The sequence below is a fragment of the Pezoporus flaviventris genome, unplaced genomic scaffold (genome assembly GCF_033815535.1).
Source record: "Pezoporus flaviventris isolate CSIRO_AGI_PZ_B2104156 unplaced genomic scaffold, CSIRO_AGI_Pfla_v1 ptg000002l, whole genome shotgun sequence".
Lineage (NCBI taxonomy): Eukaryota > Metazoa > Chordata > Aves > Psittaciformes > Psittacidae > Pezoporus > Pezoporus flaviventris.
Genome location: NW_026892550.1, coordinates 61,864,252 through 61,880,491, shown reverse-complemented (window position 1 = coordinate 61,880,491; position 16,240 = coordinate 61,864,252). Strand labels below are relative to the sequence as shown.

General features: G+C 40.6%; 1 protein-coding gene across 6 annotated transcripts in view; it reads right to left on the bottom strand.

Moving 5' to 3' along the window:
• The window catches only part of ZNF827 (zinc finger protein 827), a 108,788-nt gene that overhangs the window by 8,940 nt on the left and 83,608 nt on the right, over positions 1-16,240 (bottom strand). For all 6 annotated transcript variants that reach the window (XR_009741269.1, XR_009741270.1, XR_009741271.1 and 3 more), the window contains exons 9-11: positions 4,506-4,643; positions 2,963-3,134; positions 1,321-1,487 (exon numbers count right to left, since the gene is read on the bottom strand). Coding sequence is in view for 3 of the 6 variants with exons in the window: in XM_061441347.1 (XP_061297331.1) it covers positions 1,321-1,487; positions 2,963-3,134; positions 4,506-4,643 (477 nt within the window). In the remaining 3 variants the exon portion in view is untranslated. The remainder of the gene's footprint in view (positions 1-1,320; positions 1,488-2,962; positions 3,135-4,505; positions 4,644-16,240) is intronic.

Genomic DNA, 16,240 nt, shown 5'->3' with positions numbered 1-16,240 from the left:
TTAAAAGTCCCTAATCTTTAATGCAGAAAAATCTGCAGCTGCCTATCTATAGAAGTAGTTGGTTTAAAACAATTACACTTGTTTGAAGACGTATGCCAACATCCTTACAAACAGGCCTTTTATGACTTGCTAACATCACAGGGTAAGGGACTGGAGTCGAGTGACCCAGAAAATCCATTCTATTTTTCACTCTCTGTATTTGCCATGTGTGTTAAGCACTTGGCTGAATCACCAGCTGAATGGCTTGGTTTGACAGGGTGAAGGAAGAACACGGGAGTTTTTTCCCAGTATAAGTTTTTCACATGTCTACAGGTGGCATTTCTTATTCGCCTTGACTTCCTATATGTGGAGTAAGATGCAAACATTATCGGGGAGCAGTGCTGAGAGCTATGCTAGCATAAAAACCCTTGAGAGCTCTCCAGTACTGTGTTTCTGTAGTTACATTTAACTCATGTATCTGTGAGCACTACAAACTGCATTCTTCTCTCCCTTCTCCATCCCTCCCTGTTTTCCCAATTTTATTCCTGGTAGGACAGGAAAAGCAATTTAGCAATGGAAAAATTGTGCTGGATGCAATTCAGGTTCAGTATTGTCAACAAAATTGCTAGTAGGCTTGTGGCAGCAAAATGCTCCTGCCTGGTGTTGTAAGAGAAATTAATTAAAAGGATTCTAATTTTCTTCTCCTTAAACTATGCCAGACTTCATTAGTTGCACTAAGCATATGGAGCTTGTTTGAAAACTACTATTGCTCTTCTCTTTGGCTATTAAGTGAACAGGGCCAGGGAGAGAACACGTGACTTGTTCTGTTATTTAATATAAAGTTACATTTATGGTATTGCTGAATCACAGTGTCAACTAAACATCCGCCTGAGATTCCAAACTGACAGACTGTGGAGGCAAACACATAGAAGAGTGAAGCTCAACATATTGTGTATTTCAAATTTGCAGCCAGGTATGCACAGTTAGCACTCAAAGTCACCTTATCACCACTGAAGTCAGACCAGGATTTTGATGAAATAGCAAACCAGTCAGAAAAACAAACGAAATATGCTGACTTCAGTGGGGAGGGGATTTGCAGGATAAGGGGAATAGCAAGAATGAGGGCTAAGTAGTCCTTCATTTATTTTACTAAGCCTGAAAATTGATCTGCACTACCAGATTATTTGCCTGGCTGGAGTCCAATTCACTTTAACTTTGAGAGATCAGGCCTTAATTAGCAAGCATTTCAGTGAAAGTAGAGTGCTAATGGGAAGTGTGAAGGTTGCACCTAAAAAGCAAGGAAGAGAGAGATCACTGCAGCTGGGAGAGAGGGATCATCACCTGTGTGCTTGCTGTTGACATGAGCCTTCATATCTGCCTCTTCCATGGTGACAAAATCACATGCTGTGCAGCAAATGGAGAACATCCACTGCTCTTTATCCACATGGAGGGACATATGACTGACAAACTGGACATTCATCTCGGTCTCAAACCCACACACATGACAGCTGCAGGCAGAAGGGAATTCAAGAGTAAGAAACATTAAAGCCCAAACCGCAAACAGAAGCGTACTGCCTTTCCCTGAATCTGCAAGAAAAACTCACTGCACAGATTTTTTCTCTTCCTCACTGTTGAATGTTCACTGCAAAATTCATTTGTCTACTGAGTTGCCTTTGAACTGATGGCCATGCCAGTGTGATTAAGGGCAGGCACAACGCAACAATCCTGTACATGCTATAATGACGCTAAATAATCATAAAGTTAATTAAAAACTACAGATTCCAGATGCTGCGCATCACCTAGCTGATTCCTTTGGGCAATAAGAGGCATTGCAGCTCTGCCAAGATATTTAGTATGGCTGATACACTGACAAACGGAGAGCTTGCTGCACACTCCAGGAGTTATTTTCAAGCCCTGGAATGGTTCCCATGCCAAACTGGGATCTTGTGCAAAACTGCCTGGCAGTTTCAGTGTAAGCAAGTAAAAATGGGTTCAAACATTTCTTATGCTTGACTGCAAAACAGCAGTCATCAGATATGCAAATAATTAGAGGGATACAGATTTCACAGCCAGTGCATAAACACAGGGATATTGAGAGGCAACGGAAAGAACCCTTTAATTTAACTTTCTTTGCAGAGTCCTCCTCTTGCTTTGATTAGGCCATTTAAAACAAGCCAAAAATATTTAAAAAGGCAAAAGCAAAATACTCTAGGGTACTATTTTGCTTTCCTAAGGAGGATGGACTGGATAATCTAATCCAGCAGGTTTTATTCACTTCTTGCTTCTATGATTTTATAATTAAATCTGCCCTTGGCACTTTGACTGAAAGTAAGAGTAATTTGGTAATCTGGTTGGCCACTGGAGTGCAGATCACAGTTTGCAGAGCACACAACATTGTGTGCAACAAGAAGAGTGTCCAAATATCCATTTTATCTGGGAAATTCCTTTTAATTTTTCAGGCAAATGCTCATAAAGGTTTTCTTTCTTTCATCATGGTGGTCACTGGATGTATATACATCTAGCAAATGGAGGAAGTGCGTATATCGATATGAGAATTCTTACTATGTTTTACTATTTGATGGCATAGATTCAGCTAAAAACAATGGAGCTGTCAGAGGCAACTGGAAGCACAGTGCTTTAGATTTGCCATGAACCCATGCAATGGGATGTTTCCAAAGACAAAACTTAAATGAACGTTGCATAAAAAGTTAAAGAGGCTTTTAAGAGTCCAGCTGCCTTACAGAGCTGTTCAGCAAAACCAACCCACACCAACCCCCAGAGTTTCTCCCAGTGGCCAGCCAAGTCAAACAGCACAAGGCAGCCAGCTGGGTTTTGCTACTAAGCTCAAATCAGATATGGGCAAAATAAATAACTTTCATCACAGTTCTGCCCTGTGACACCAGAAGGGTGGCCCTGTCCTTAGGAGGCACATAAGACATTCCAGTTCCAGTGCCTCGTGCACAGCCCCTATCTGGGTCCTCACCTGTAGTAGTAAGGGTGCTTCTTTCCATCGCTGCCTTCAGAAGTGACAGCACTGACAATGTCTTCAGTGTCTGTACTCACCAGCTTCACAGAATGGACGGTCAGGTGCTGGTTCAGATTAGCACGGCACTTAGCAGCATAGGGGCACAAGTGGCATTTGTACTTTCTCTCTTCTGAAAAGAAACAGAAAATCTTAGATGTATACTTCATTTTGAAGCAAGCTACTTTTAAAGCTGCCAATAACCAAGCATGCATTCCTTTGGGCTTCTCCAACCAGCTTTCAGAATGAAGTACTTTGGGGGCTTGGCTTTTTGGAAACTTAGAGGAATTCACAGCAATTACTCAGAAAAAAACTAATTTGGAGGTAGTTTAGGGCTGTTTATTTTTAACTTTCTCTACCATTTGTAGTCAGATAATATAAAACTTTATAAACTGGAAAACTGGGGCAACTGCTGCTCTGAGAGCCACAGAAGAGCCAGTAGAGAAACAGGTCAATAATCTACAACTACTTCCTTTGCCTAGCATCTTTTATTTGATTTTTTTGTCCACTTGAGGTTGTCCCTGTGATCAGTCACAGACAGGTGATGGTTGAGGATTCTGTATTAAAATCTTAGGGTTAGGAAGGAAGGGGACGCTGTATCGTTAGGCCAGTTCCGAACACAAACTAATAAAACCCCCTCACTTTGAGTTGAAGAAATTAAAAGATTAAAATAACCAAACATTACATCAGCTTTTACAACCTTTCCCTTTGAGGAGCTGCTGCTCTAAATTTGAAATATAATGCTACAAGTGTTAGGGGAAAGGCATTCAATATAGCAGCTATTTGAGTAAGGAAACCCCAAGACACCATGGAACAGAGCATTTGAATTCTTTCAGCAAGGCTCTACTAGGTGCTGCAATGTACACTGCCACTATACTCATAATATTTTTCAGCACTGAATGAGAAATTCTTGCTTTCAAGTCTTATTTTGCGCAGTGCACCTCAGCAGGCTGACAAGGTACATCTTCTGTATAAAAACTCTTGGTCTCAGTTGAAGTGATTCACTTTAAGAAAGTTGGTATGGGGTAGAAGAGCCCCTCTTCCTCTCAGAACTAGATGATGAAGGCAAAGATGAGTGACAGATATCAAATCCTTTCGGTTTTACCAGATCTGAGACACCAAGGCCAAATCATTTGTTGTTCAGTGGCACTTAAAAAGCTCATCAGGTGAATGTAAAAGAGGCTGTGCCTTCTCTTAAGAACTCCATTAACAGGTTGGTTAATCAGATGGCATCTAGAGGCTGCTCTACTGGAACCTGGACAAACTGGAATTTACACATTTTGTAAAGATAAATTACAAGTGGGCTGTAAAGAAATAAAATGTCAGTTAACTCCCTGAACACCACTCTGACATTCTGTCCTGGTTTAGCGCTTGGCTCTGCTGTACATGCAAGGAGCCGAGGATGGCTCTCACACTCTTCTGCTTGCATTCTTCCCCCTCCACTCAAACAAGCCATGATGACTTCCTCAGCACTGTAACAACCAGCCACAAAGCATCAGCTTACCTGTGTGCAGTGAGAGATGCCGGGACAAAGTCTGCTGTCGACCAAACACTTTTCCACACACATCACAGGGAAAGAGCTGGTCGTTAAACTTCCAAGATGGCAATCCATTTCCCACTTCCAGACCCAGCTTTTCTGTTTCTATGCCAAAAAACACATCAACAGAAAGTTGTATTTTAAGAACTCTGACGACTTGCAAATTTCATTCAGCAGAATCCTGTAGGTGTCATATAAAATGCAACACCTCGGCTGCATGCTGTGTGATCTGGCACATGAGTTCATGTAAAAAGGAAACTCCCAATGATGGAAAGGAAATTAATCTTTTACACAGCATCTTTCATACATAGTCTAAAGCAGAACACTTACTCAGAGTGTTCTAGACATAGAGGTAGTTAAAAGAATTAAACCAAGTTATGTAATTAAAGTCAAGAGTAAGCAGTGCAAAGCATTAACTTCTAATTCTGTTTTTGTAGAGAGGCCACTCCATTGGCTTTTTCAATCACCCACCTTTGCCTGGTGCATGAAGAAGGTCTGGTACAAGATGGTGGTCTTACACTGCATTATTATTCATGGCTGAAGGAAGATTTCCAGCCCTTTTCAACTGACAAAGGAATTTTTGCTTCATGAGCAGTCTTACATTGAAGGGGACCATAAGATTGCTCAGCCAAACATTAAACCAAGAGGACACAGCATGCCACCAAGTGGCTGGTATCCGGTGTAAGCTCTACCTAGCACCTGCTGTTCTTGGGCATCAGAATCCCCAGCAGCTTAGAGGGCCATCCAATGATAAACTGAGACCTAGAGTGAGCCATTATCTTTAAAGAAGAGGTTTTAATTGTTTCAGGGACAGAGCCTGCCATACAAAAAAAGAAACTCCACGCAGCATAAAACACAGACATGAAGGCACTCTGTAAGGAGGTAGAGAGAAAAGGGCTGGGAATGAGGAAGAGGAATAAGGGTAACACAGTGCTTCAAGAAGATAAAAGCATGGCCAGTTTTGGTCTTGACATAAGGGAGCAGAGAGCCAATGGAGACCACGAGGGATAGCAGTGATGCTACTTAGCTCAGTAACAGAAACAGTATCAGCAAGCCTCATGTAAAGAAATATTCTCTGCAAAGGAACCCACTGTCTGAGGAGAAGGGACCCCTGTGATGAGAGGTGCATGAAACTGCAAAGGTATTCAGCAGCTTTCCTAATACAACAGCCAGTGGTGAGGGGGCTTGGTTTAAGACTTCTGGTAAAAGACCTTCTATCTCCACTGGAATGACAGATGCTACATGCAGAGCACCTCTCTAACTTGACACTGCCCGTGAGAGTGCTACCCAGAACTAGCTCCACCAGTGCATGTGTACCTACCATGATGAAGGAAAACCATTTAGTCGGGATTTTCATGTAAACAGGAGAAAAGGAGCTGGGAACAGGAGTACAAAAACGACGTACTGAGTGTGAGTTACTATCATAGAGGCTGGCACAAACCAGTAAAATCTTCATCCAATGAAGCACTGAGAATGAACACCCCTAGGAAACCCCTCACTGACAGAGCCACCTACCACTGCAGATTTGACTGAATGCATCTCTCCTTCACAGATAGGAGTCCAGATGGCTTCACTGTGGTTTAGGCAAAGAGCTGTTAAATACTATAGTTAATTTAGGCAATAATAAAAACATGCCTCATTTGGGACAGAGATTCCACACAGCAATCTCAGCAAGTATAGGGATGGCTGTAGTTGCCAGCCCCTTTCCAGCTGCAGTTACTTTCTCCTGTGACCCTGTAATATACAATATCCAGCACATATTGTACATATAATGTACAATATTCAGCACACCTGAGGAATTCTGAGGCTCCTCTGAGTGCTACCACCCAACAACACATTTTTCTTAAAAGAATTATAGAGAACAAGTTCTGCCTATTCAAAATAGTCATTTTGTGAAATTAAGAAGGAAGAAGCCTTCCCCCCCAATCCCCTAAGTGCTGTAAGTGACCTCCAATAACTTCAATAACGAATTATTCCTTTTGTTACTATCCTTGAATTAAAAACAATAGAAAAATATGACTCTACTAATGCTACGGAAATTTTAGCAGAGCTTTTTGAGTACATAATCAAAACAGTGCTTCTAAAGAGGGAGATGGTAATAATTATAAGAGAAGGTCACAAGAGCATAGGTTGCTTCAATGTGGTCACAACAAAAATGAATTAATTGGGACACATACCAAACAAGCAGGCTCAATTAAGTAAGTTAGTCTTTTAACAATTCACTTCAGCATTAGTCATCAGCCCTCTTTCATCTCTTAAGAGGAAGAAACATAATATCCTCTTCCATATGGTGGATTTATAGCTATCAGTTCTGGGAAGCTCATGGGAAGCTGGAAAAATATCAACTTTCTGATTATCTTGAGCTGTTCTAAGCTAGTCCCTTGCAAAGCAGCCGCATATTTTTCACTGATGCAAAAGACGACACTGTAGGTATTTCGAAAGTACTTCTGTTTACTTTAAGGATTTACTCCTGGAGTCCTAACTACAATGCTTCTTTCTTCTCTTTTGGCTGAACCTTCTCTCAATGGCAAAGTGCTTTTCCTATTCAGCAAGCTGCTTAGCTTATTCATAGAATCATAGAATAGTTAGGGTTGGAAAGGACCTTAAGATCATCAAGTTCCAACCCCCCTGCCATGGGCAGGGACACCTCACACTAAACCGTATCACCCAAGGCTTCATTCACCCTGGTCTTGAACACTGCCAGGGATGGAGCATTCACAACCTCCCTGGGCAACCCATTCCAGTGTCTCACCACCCTTACAGGAAAGAATTTCCTCCTTATATCCAATCTAAATTCATGGGAAACCAGAGTTAGTCTCTGGTGCAACGGGAGCCTCAGCACTTCATTCTCAGCTCCAATGGAAACCCTGTGCTTCCACCCACTTTACCCTCTGGGTAGCTTTTCTTGCAGCCTGGCAACTGGAGCTCTGTGTCCATACAGTGGTCCCCAGAGCATACCCAGCCAGTGACCTGAAGAATCAGGTGAGTCAACATCCACATTCAGTCCTTGGGCTGTGTCTCGAATTAACTGTGGAAAACCGTGTTTTGTGCCAAGTGAGTGTGTGTCCAGTGACTCTGAAACTGTAACAGTGGTTGTACACAGATGTATCCCAAAGCACTCAACCCAGTCAGCATCATTATCTTTTAAGAATACCTTACACAGTGGCCAGGAAGAAGATGGACTTAGACCAACTAATCTTAAATAACAAATCACCATTGTAAGAGATGTCCCACAGAAATCCATCTTTCACCATGACATGCCGATACTAAAATGAAGGGGAGAAGGGAAAGAAAGCTCCACAGCAAATTCCAGAACTTCTGTGTTCATGGAAATTATAAACATTAACATTACAAAATAACATTAAAATTATTAAGTAATAGACTGCTTTTCTGTATGGGTTCTGGAGTTTAAAACAGAATACTCTTAGCACAATGGAAGGCCTCCAAGTTCTGTGGTACATCATTAAAAAGTAATAGAAAGATTAAAACTCAGTATATTACAGGCTAGTGATGAAATTATTTTGAAATTGTTTTGTGTAGAAGTCTTAAGAGCTAAAAACTTTATGTGAAGCTAAAACTTAATTCTCAATGAAATATAGTGAAATACATCTTTATGGACACCTTCCCTGCCTTTCTGTCCCACCTGGTATCATTTCCCTACTACCCACAAAGTCAACTTCATAACAAGTAGCTGTGTAAAGCTGATCAGCCAAGATGGGATTACAACTGCCAGGACTGTCACCTTGTGTATTTTCCCTGAGGTGAGGATAAGGTGGACATTAACTGGAGAAATACTGTTCTGTCCCTGCTCTTGCCTCTCCAAATAGATTAATTTCTGGCAAACAAAGCCCAGCTGCTTACGAGAGTCACTATTTACCCCTTTCCTAAGCGGTTGTGCATAATTCTGGCCATGCATCTTCAGTTTCATCCAGAAACTGGATGCATCTTCAGTTTTCACATTATTTTCCTTCTCCTATCCTCAAACTGGTAACATCAATACGGTGAGTGCGCTGACCACCCCTTCTGAAAAGCCCTTAGCCAGAGTTTTGTCAAGAAACACTGAGAGAAGATACCATATCTGGTTGAAGCTGTAATTGAAGAAGAGAACAAAGTGTGACCTGAATACATAAGTGACTGTCTACAGTCACCAAATCAGCTTTGTGACTGCTAGAAGCTATCACGCACAAAAAGTTCCCCAGGGACTGGTTGCTGGTAGTGGACTCTGTTATGTAGTACTTTGATTACTTACTTTCTTTTTCTTATGTATTTTTCAGTTACTGCTTCACAGTGTTTTATGCTACATTATGCTTTAATCTGTTGTTCAGTGCCATGTCTACCTTTGTATCTTTATGCTAATAAAGAATGAAACCACTATTTAGCTGGAAAAGTCAAAGCTAAAAAAATAAACCAAACAAAAAGTATGCTGAAGTGTTATTCAAAGAGGATAAAATTCATATTTATAACCTTTGCTGGTTTACTGTCTGCTCTCACATCCTACAACTCACTTTAACAGCTGCTGCTTGGTTTCATCTTCACACCTCCATCACCCTCAGAAGCAGCAAAATCCACAAGGGCAGATCAGTACGGTCACACGGAATCCTACAGCTATAAATTAAATAGACTGCCCTTTGCAGTAAGTATTCCTTAAAGAGGGGGAAGTGAGAGGTGCTGATGAGTCTTTCCAAGGAAGGTCAAAATTTATTATTCCTCCATTATTCTGGAAGTGTAGGTCATATTTATACTTGGGGTTATTCAGACAGTTTGACACCACACAGGTGGTCAAGAAGACATCAGGTAAGTAATTTTAAAAATGAAATTAACAGCAGTCCTGTGAAGGGAGAAAACAGAGTGCTGGTTAGGCTATTTTCACTCAGTCCTGCTTGCAAACCAAATACAATGAAGAAAACAAGTTAGATGTCTGGAGGATCTGGTGACAGAACAGCCGCCTAGGGCGAGTCTGACAGCTAAGAGGGAAAGATGGCTAAACTCAGACTAGGAGATAAATTAGGAATAGATAGATGATAGCTGATACAGAAAGAGATGGAAGGAAGTAGGCAGCACCTCCTCATACTCAGGGCTAAAACTTGATGCGAAGCATACGAGATGCAGAAGGAAGCTCCCATGGGAAAATGCATTTAAAAAAATTCCACCAACTCATCAAATGAATAAAGTGACCAAGAAACAGTGCTGGAAAATATAACTGGGTCTCTCTGAGCTCACGGCAAGAGGATGAACGCGTCCAGTAGTGCAGATGTCCCATAACGAGGCACCTCACTTTGCTCTGAAAGACTTAGGACATTAAACAGTCATCAGATAACTATTGGCTCCTACCAGCCTGAAGTGGATTGCTGCTAGCCTGTCCTCTTCAATCTTTCTAGTACCCCATTTACACAAGAGGTAAATATACTCTATGCAGCTCTGTATGAACATCACAAAACCTCGTTGCATTTGTAAGGTTGTTCCTATTTTGACAAAGAGTTCAAGAAATGATTTCTTTAGAAACAAGGTATTCAGGTGAGGCAATAGTGCAAATACCGCTTTAAAGAAACATTTAATTTGGTTAAAGAAATTTTCTTTCATTTTTCTGTCTGCATTCATCTAGATTATTATAATTTCTTTCTACTTTCTGCAGTGTCCCCATCATCAGATATGCATTTTATTGCTTTGGAGCCTTCCACTTACATGTTCATCTATCACCTCTGGCAAGCACACTGTGTTTAAAAATTGAGAACTCCTTTTGTGAAATATGTAATTAAGTCTCTCCTGCAAGCTTGTTTGCTGAAAGCCTGCAAAAAGTTCACAAGCTCAAAAATATATTGACTACATGAAATCACAGCACTCCAAATAGTATATGTCTTACTCCTTTTCCAACTTACTTTCACAAAGGTTTCATTTATAGCACTAGAATTCTTATTTCTAGGAAGTCAGTTAAAATAAATGGTGAAATATTTCCAGGTACTGTAGTTCCCGAGTAAGGTATGTCTTGCAACTTATCTAAGGTATCGGTGATCCTGAGTGGTCCTGCAGGCTTCATTTGTCACTGCCAGCATCACAGCAACCTGTCTGATCTTGTTTTAGGATGTGTCTTTTACTGTGAGCAGACTCATCCACTATTAGCCAGAGATGAGCAACTTATTTTTGGCGTGAGATTTTTCTATATTCCCCACAAAAGAAAAAAAATTTTTTTTTTTTTTTAAATAACCCTCAAGCTTCAGCAGAACTCACACCAGCTCTGCCTGACCCCTCAGTGGTCTTTTTTTTAGTGCCTTTATGTAGCTATTAAAAGTAGTCAGTGCTGTCCCCTCTAATATCAATACAGGGCGTCTGTTCAGAAAAACCCAGGTCCCCACATGAGTGTGGCTGGCTGGCCAGTGGTGAACTTGCACCAGCCTGGGAGGGGTCTAGGTAGCCATACTCCCATTCACAATTTGCATCAGGTATGAGAAGTTATTCAGAGGGATTTAATGATACTGTAATAAGAAAAAATCAAAACGAACACAAAATTATTGCTCAAATAAAAGAACCCAAGTTCTACTTGTGTGTGGAACACGTACTTTCTGTTTCCTAAGTCCTGAAAAGTTGCACATAATCAGACAGCCCGAAGGACAGAGCAACTGCACAGAGGAAGCAAAGAAAGGCTCCTTGCTAATTAAAAACTTTACCAACTAATGCTCTTATTTTATACTCAAATGCGTTTGCAAATATCTAACATTACTATGGAGTATGGTAAAAATGTAATGATAATTTTAAATCCTTGATATGGAAGAAAGAACCCAAGTGAATTTATGTTTCAGTAGCATAGTGCTTAAGTTGATCTTTCTAAAAGCATCAACCATGAAAGTTGGAAATGTTTCAGTAAAGAGCTTGCATGAGCCACAAAAGGAAACATTAATGTTGTGCACAAAAGTACTCCACATATGCAATGACAGGCAACAAGACTTTAAAAGGTCACTGAGAAGTGATAAAGATGTTGGGGCTTGTGAAGAGAGTAATAACAAGTAAAAGGCGAACTTTAACATGCCTCCATAGAGGAACATGGGAAAACAGTGAAGCCCAGTTCATCACTAGGACTGAGACTGCTGCTCAGAAACAGTCAGAAGCAGTTTGAAAAAACAAAGCCTGAGTTAGGGCAAAAGTAGAGACACGCTGACTTCAAAATGCAAGGCCACTCCCCACCATCTACCTTTGCGTCAAAACTAACACCTATTTTAACCTAACTTATACAACAGAAGACTTCCAAGTAAACCATGGGGCTTATGATAATTTCACCTGCGTTATAAAGCTTTGAGATTTGCTTTTATTTCTGTGTTAAGCTCAAAACAGAAGAAAACCAAGAAGGGAGAAAATCTCCAGTTTAAACCTTAAGCCAATCTATGTAAATTCTGTGCAAGGCGGCTGGAGTTGCAGATTTTTAGGAAACCCTCTAAAGCTGCAATAATGTTGCAGTCATTACCTGAAGATTATTTTTACAATACTGACATCAAATTGAGGGTAACACTGGACAATACCATCTATTCCCCCGAACTTGTAGTATCCACTGTACTGATTAGCATAAAGCACAGACAGGATTGTCTTGGTGGTAACTTCATTCCTTACACAGTAGGAAAGGATAAAACGATGTAAAACTCTTGACATATGCAAAGGCCCTAAGCTGTGAATTTACTAGCCAAAAAGAAGCAGTCATGGAAGAGTCCTTGTAGCTCACTGCACTTGTTCCAGTAGTGAGGTGCTCAGTTTGGTTTCATGACTATAGATGATGAAATGCCCAGATGGAAAGTAGTTTAGTTTTTTCACTAAAGGAGTTGAGACATACCAAGAAAGGGATAGGAAGCACCAACAAATCCACTCATCCAGAACTGTTTTTAAAGCTCACCTGATCATTGTTGATCAAGAGAACCCTCAGTCCTTTCCATAATCAACTTTACATTTTTGCTTATTTGTTTAGAAATAATAACTACTGTAAATAAAAGTTAAATTCTGCATCTATTGTCAGAGAAAAACCTGATAATGTGCTGTTACCTTTGCACAATATATTGTTTCAATATAACGCTAGAGTATCCTTCTGAAAATATCCTCATGATAACTGTAAGATGTGCCATAATGAATTTACACAAGCTCTCTCTAATTCACTCCCAAATAGGTGGCCCTCACATCCAGTTCAACTATTTACACTGTTTGTAACATTTATTTTGGATGCCACAACACGGGGTTCACATGAACTTATGAAAGCATAATTTGCTCCTATTTTAAAACCACAATTAATTAATTTCCATAATGCCAAAAGGTTTCTACCCTTTTAATTTCTTTCCTACAATTCTGCTTAAATCACACTTCCTTTCAAGAATCATGCAGACCCATCTGTGCACATTTAAGACCACTGTGATGAATGCACAAATTTTCCCTTTTTTGCTTTCATATCTGTCGCTGTGCTTCTACTTGGAAGTCCACCTGAAACAGGGGCTTTTCTTTCATAGAAAGAAGGTAACAACACATCCAGGGCACTTTGCAGAGGCTAATGCTAGCACTCCCCATCCAACATAGAGACACAAATAAAGACCTTGGCCTTTACACTGTATTTTTTTTTCCCAGCCTTCTGCATCCTTTTTAGTGAAGAAAAACGTGCTGTACCAGAGAAACTGGAAGCTGGTGATCAACGCCTCAGTGGAGAATGCAAAATAAAGCCCCAGCTGCAGGCCGAGTCCCTCTTCCTGAGCTGACTGAATTAACACAGGAGTCAAAACTAGATGTAACTAACTGCCAACATTTGGCCAGATCCACCTTTCCATGGTTCAGCAAGGTGCCAGGGAGAGGCACCACCCTTCACTGTACATGCTTGTTGCTGTATAAGAAAACTTCTTACTGCTTTTACTGCAGATTCCCCCAGTGCTAAGCAGTGAATCTGCCATTTCCTTGAAGCCCTTAACTCATTTCTTAAAGAGATTTACCTCTTTCCCTTCTCTCTCCATTATCACAAGCACATGCATCTACTTCTGAATCATCTTCCCCCTCCTTCTGCACTGCTCTCCCATCTACTTTCTGCTTGGGTTGTATTTGCAAGGCACTAGTCAACATGACGACAGCCCAAAACTCAACTAAAACACCCAGCAACCAGGAGGGCAAATTTGTACCCTGACTGAAATCATGCCATAGAAGACAAAAAAAAAACTCCTCACCTTTGCTGAGATTAGTTTTAAACAATGGTCTTATATATATATATATATATATATATATATATATATATATATACACACACACACACATATCTATCTGTCCAAGTAGCCTGATGAATTTTGCATTGAATTTACTCTTAGGCAGACAAGTATTTTAGAAGACAACCTTGTACAAGATAAGACAGGTGAGGGCTGGAGAATCCCAAGGTAACTCTAAAATGTCAGGAGTGATCTGTTCCAATCCGTTTTGCAGAGCAAGAAGGTAATTTTAAAACCTGTATTTCTGTTTCATGTTGAGCTTCTATGTGGAAAAGTTTCATACCCAGGAAACAGCCTGACTCAGTGCTGATGTTCACTTCTACAAAAAATTGTGGTATTAAGAAAGACAAAAGAGGATCTGAAACTATAGATGAGTTTGAATAAGATGCAGTCTAAAACACAGCATGCTGAGTATTTATAAACCAAAAGCCTCATCTATCAAGTCTGTTTCAAGAGGCTATTTAATCACCACTGAAGATTTGCTACTGAATTTATATCACAGAATTAGAGCTGGAGGGGACCTCAGGAGGCTATCGTTACTGTCCCTGGCCCAGAGGCACACCAGCCACACACCAAACATATCCATCAGTCCTGACACTGCTTGTCTAACTTACTTTTTTTAGAAACCCTCCCATGACAGAGGTTCCGCAACCTCCTGTCATGGCTGTACCAGTGCAAAACCACTCCATTGCTGCAAAGGTTTCCTTGGTGTTTAACTTGAATTTCCTCTGTTGTCATTTAGCCTGTTATTCTGTATTCTGCTCACATGAACATAGGCAAGGTCTTTTTCTCTCAAAGCTGTCATTTTACATATTTGAATACCATAATCATGTTCCCCCTCTTTTCTCCTCCAAGTTGGTTACAGTTGTCCTTCCTGAAGCCAGCTACTGTTACTTTGCTGCTTTCCCTTCTTCCTTTCCCAAACCCCACATTCTATCAATCCATGGCTATTCTTCACCAGGTTGCCTTCTGTCAGCTGCATCAAAACACACATCCCAAGAACTTGCCAGACCTTGTGTTGTCCGTAATTCACCCGCCAGTAAAAGACAAGGTAGACAAAATCCCACATTTCTCATTCTGTACTTTGGATGAGTGCAGCTGCTTAGGATGCTTTTCTCAAGTCTGACCCTCACTTGTGTTACATATGTATTTTAAAACTATTTTACTTTTAAAGTAACATATGAAAAAAAAATGGTAAGAGATGCCAAAACCTGCCCTGCTTGAAAGGATAAAAAACCCCAATTGCTAGTTTTATTTTTGCATGCGGGATAAAACAGTTACCTGCTGCCATTTTGCTTTGGATTTGAAGTTGGTGATATTTCTTAACAGCTTTTGAGTTGCTGGGTTTCATGAATGGGGTCTAGTCTGGGTTTGTTCTGAATGAAACCTGAAGGTATTTGTTCTGAGTAAAGTACTTTGCTCTTCTGTCATTTACCATGAGGTTGATCCTGCTTTAGGAGGAACAAACACCAAAGGCAAATAAGTAATTTTCCCTGTATGAGTGCACTGTATTGGAGGAGGAAAAGTTACCCTGTGTAAAGGCAGCCCATAACAAAAAAGGGATCACAGATTTTCAGAGAGATGTCAAGTGCCTTTCAAGACAGCCATTAGACATGGACCTGAAGGCGCATCTTTCTGTCTATTTTAATTAACACCTTTCATCTTGAAGGTCCTGTAAATAACTGGTAAAGTAATTAGTGCAGTGATTTCACAAGGAAAAGAAGTGAACTCTGTATGCCCATAACAATTCATTCAAAGTCCTGCTATTTAGCATGTGCTGTATTGAGAGAGGGACTGGCCAATTCACCAGGAGTTTTGTGTGTTCCTGAGAATGATGTGATTGCATTCTTCTTAAATGTTGTGGGAACAGCCAAAATTTCTCAACTGATGGTTGAGAAAAATTAAAACATGTACAACAATGCTGCACATTTCACTTGTCCTGTTTAGCCTAAGAATGCACTGTGCATGTTTGAGCAAGAGGCAATTTGCTGATTTGAAATGGTCTGCTCTGCATAATAGTATTTGCACTTCTGAAAGAGACTTTGTTATGAAGACTGTGTGCCTGCGCTCAGGACACAATCTCATTACTGTATCACAGATCTACAGTACACATGCAGTACCTGCAAACTGTTTGGCAGCAGACCCAGAAAAAGCTGCAAGGGAAATGTAATGCTGTAATCAGCTGCAGCCTCATCGGTTATGATCCCATTAAATGAACCAGAAATTTGGAACCCTCTGCTCAATGTCTGTAGTGCAAAGCGGTTGTCAAGGCAGCTGGGTGCACAGCGAGAGAATGCTGCACCCAGGCAGATGATCATGGGAATCTGAAGACAGGATGCGAGAGATAAAAACCCTGCCAGAGCCAGAACCACTGTCACATTCAGTTTAGCACTGAATTATGTTGAACAAATTCTGCAAAATCTGTCTTGCTTTGGAGAACTATGCCAAGCATAGCCCACTTCTATAGCAGCCCAACTATCTCACCTTCCTAGA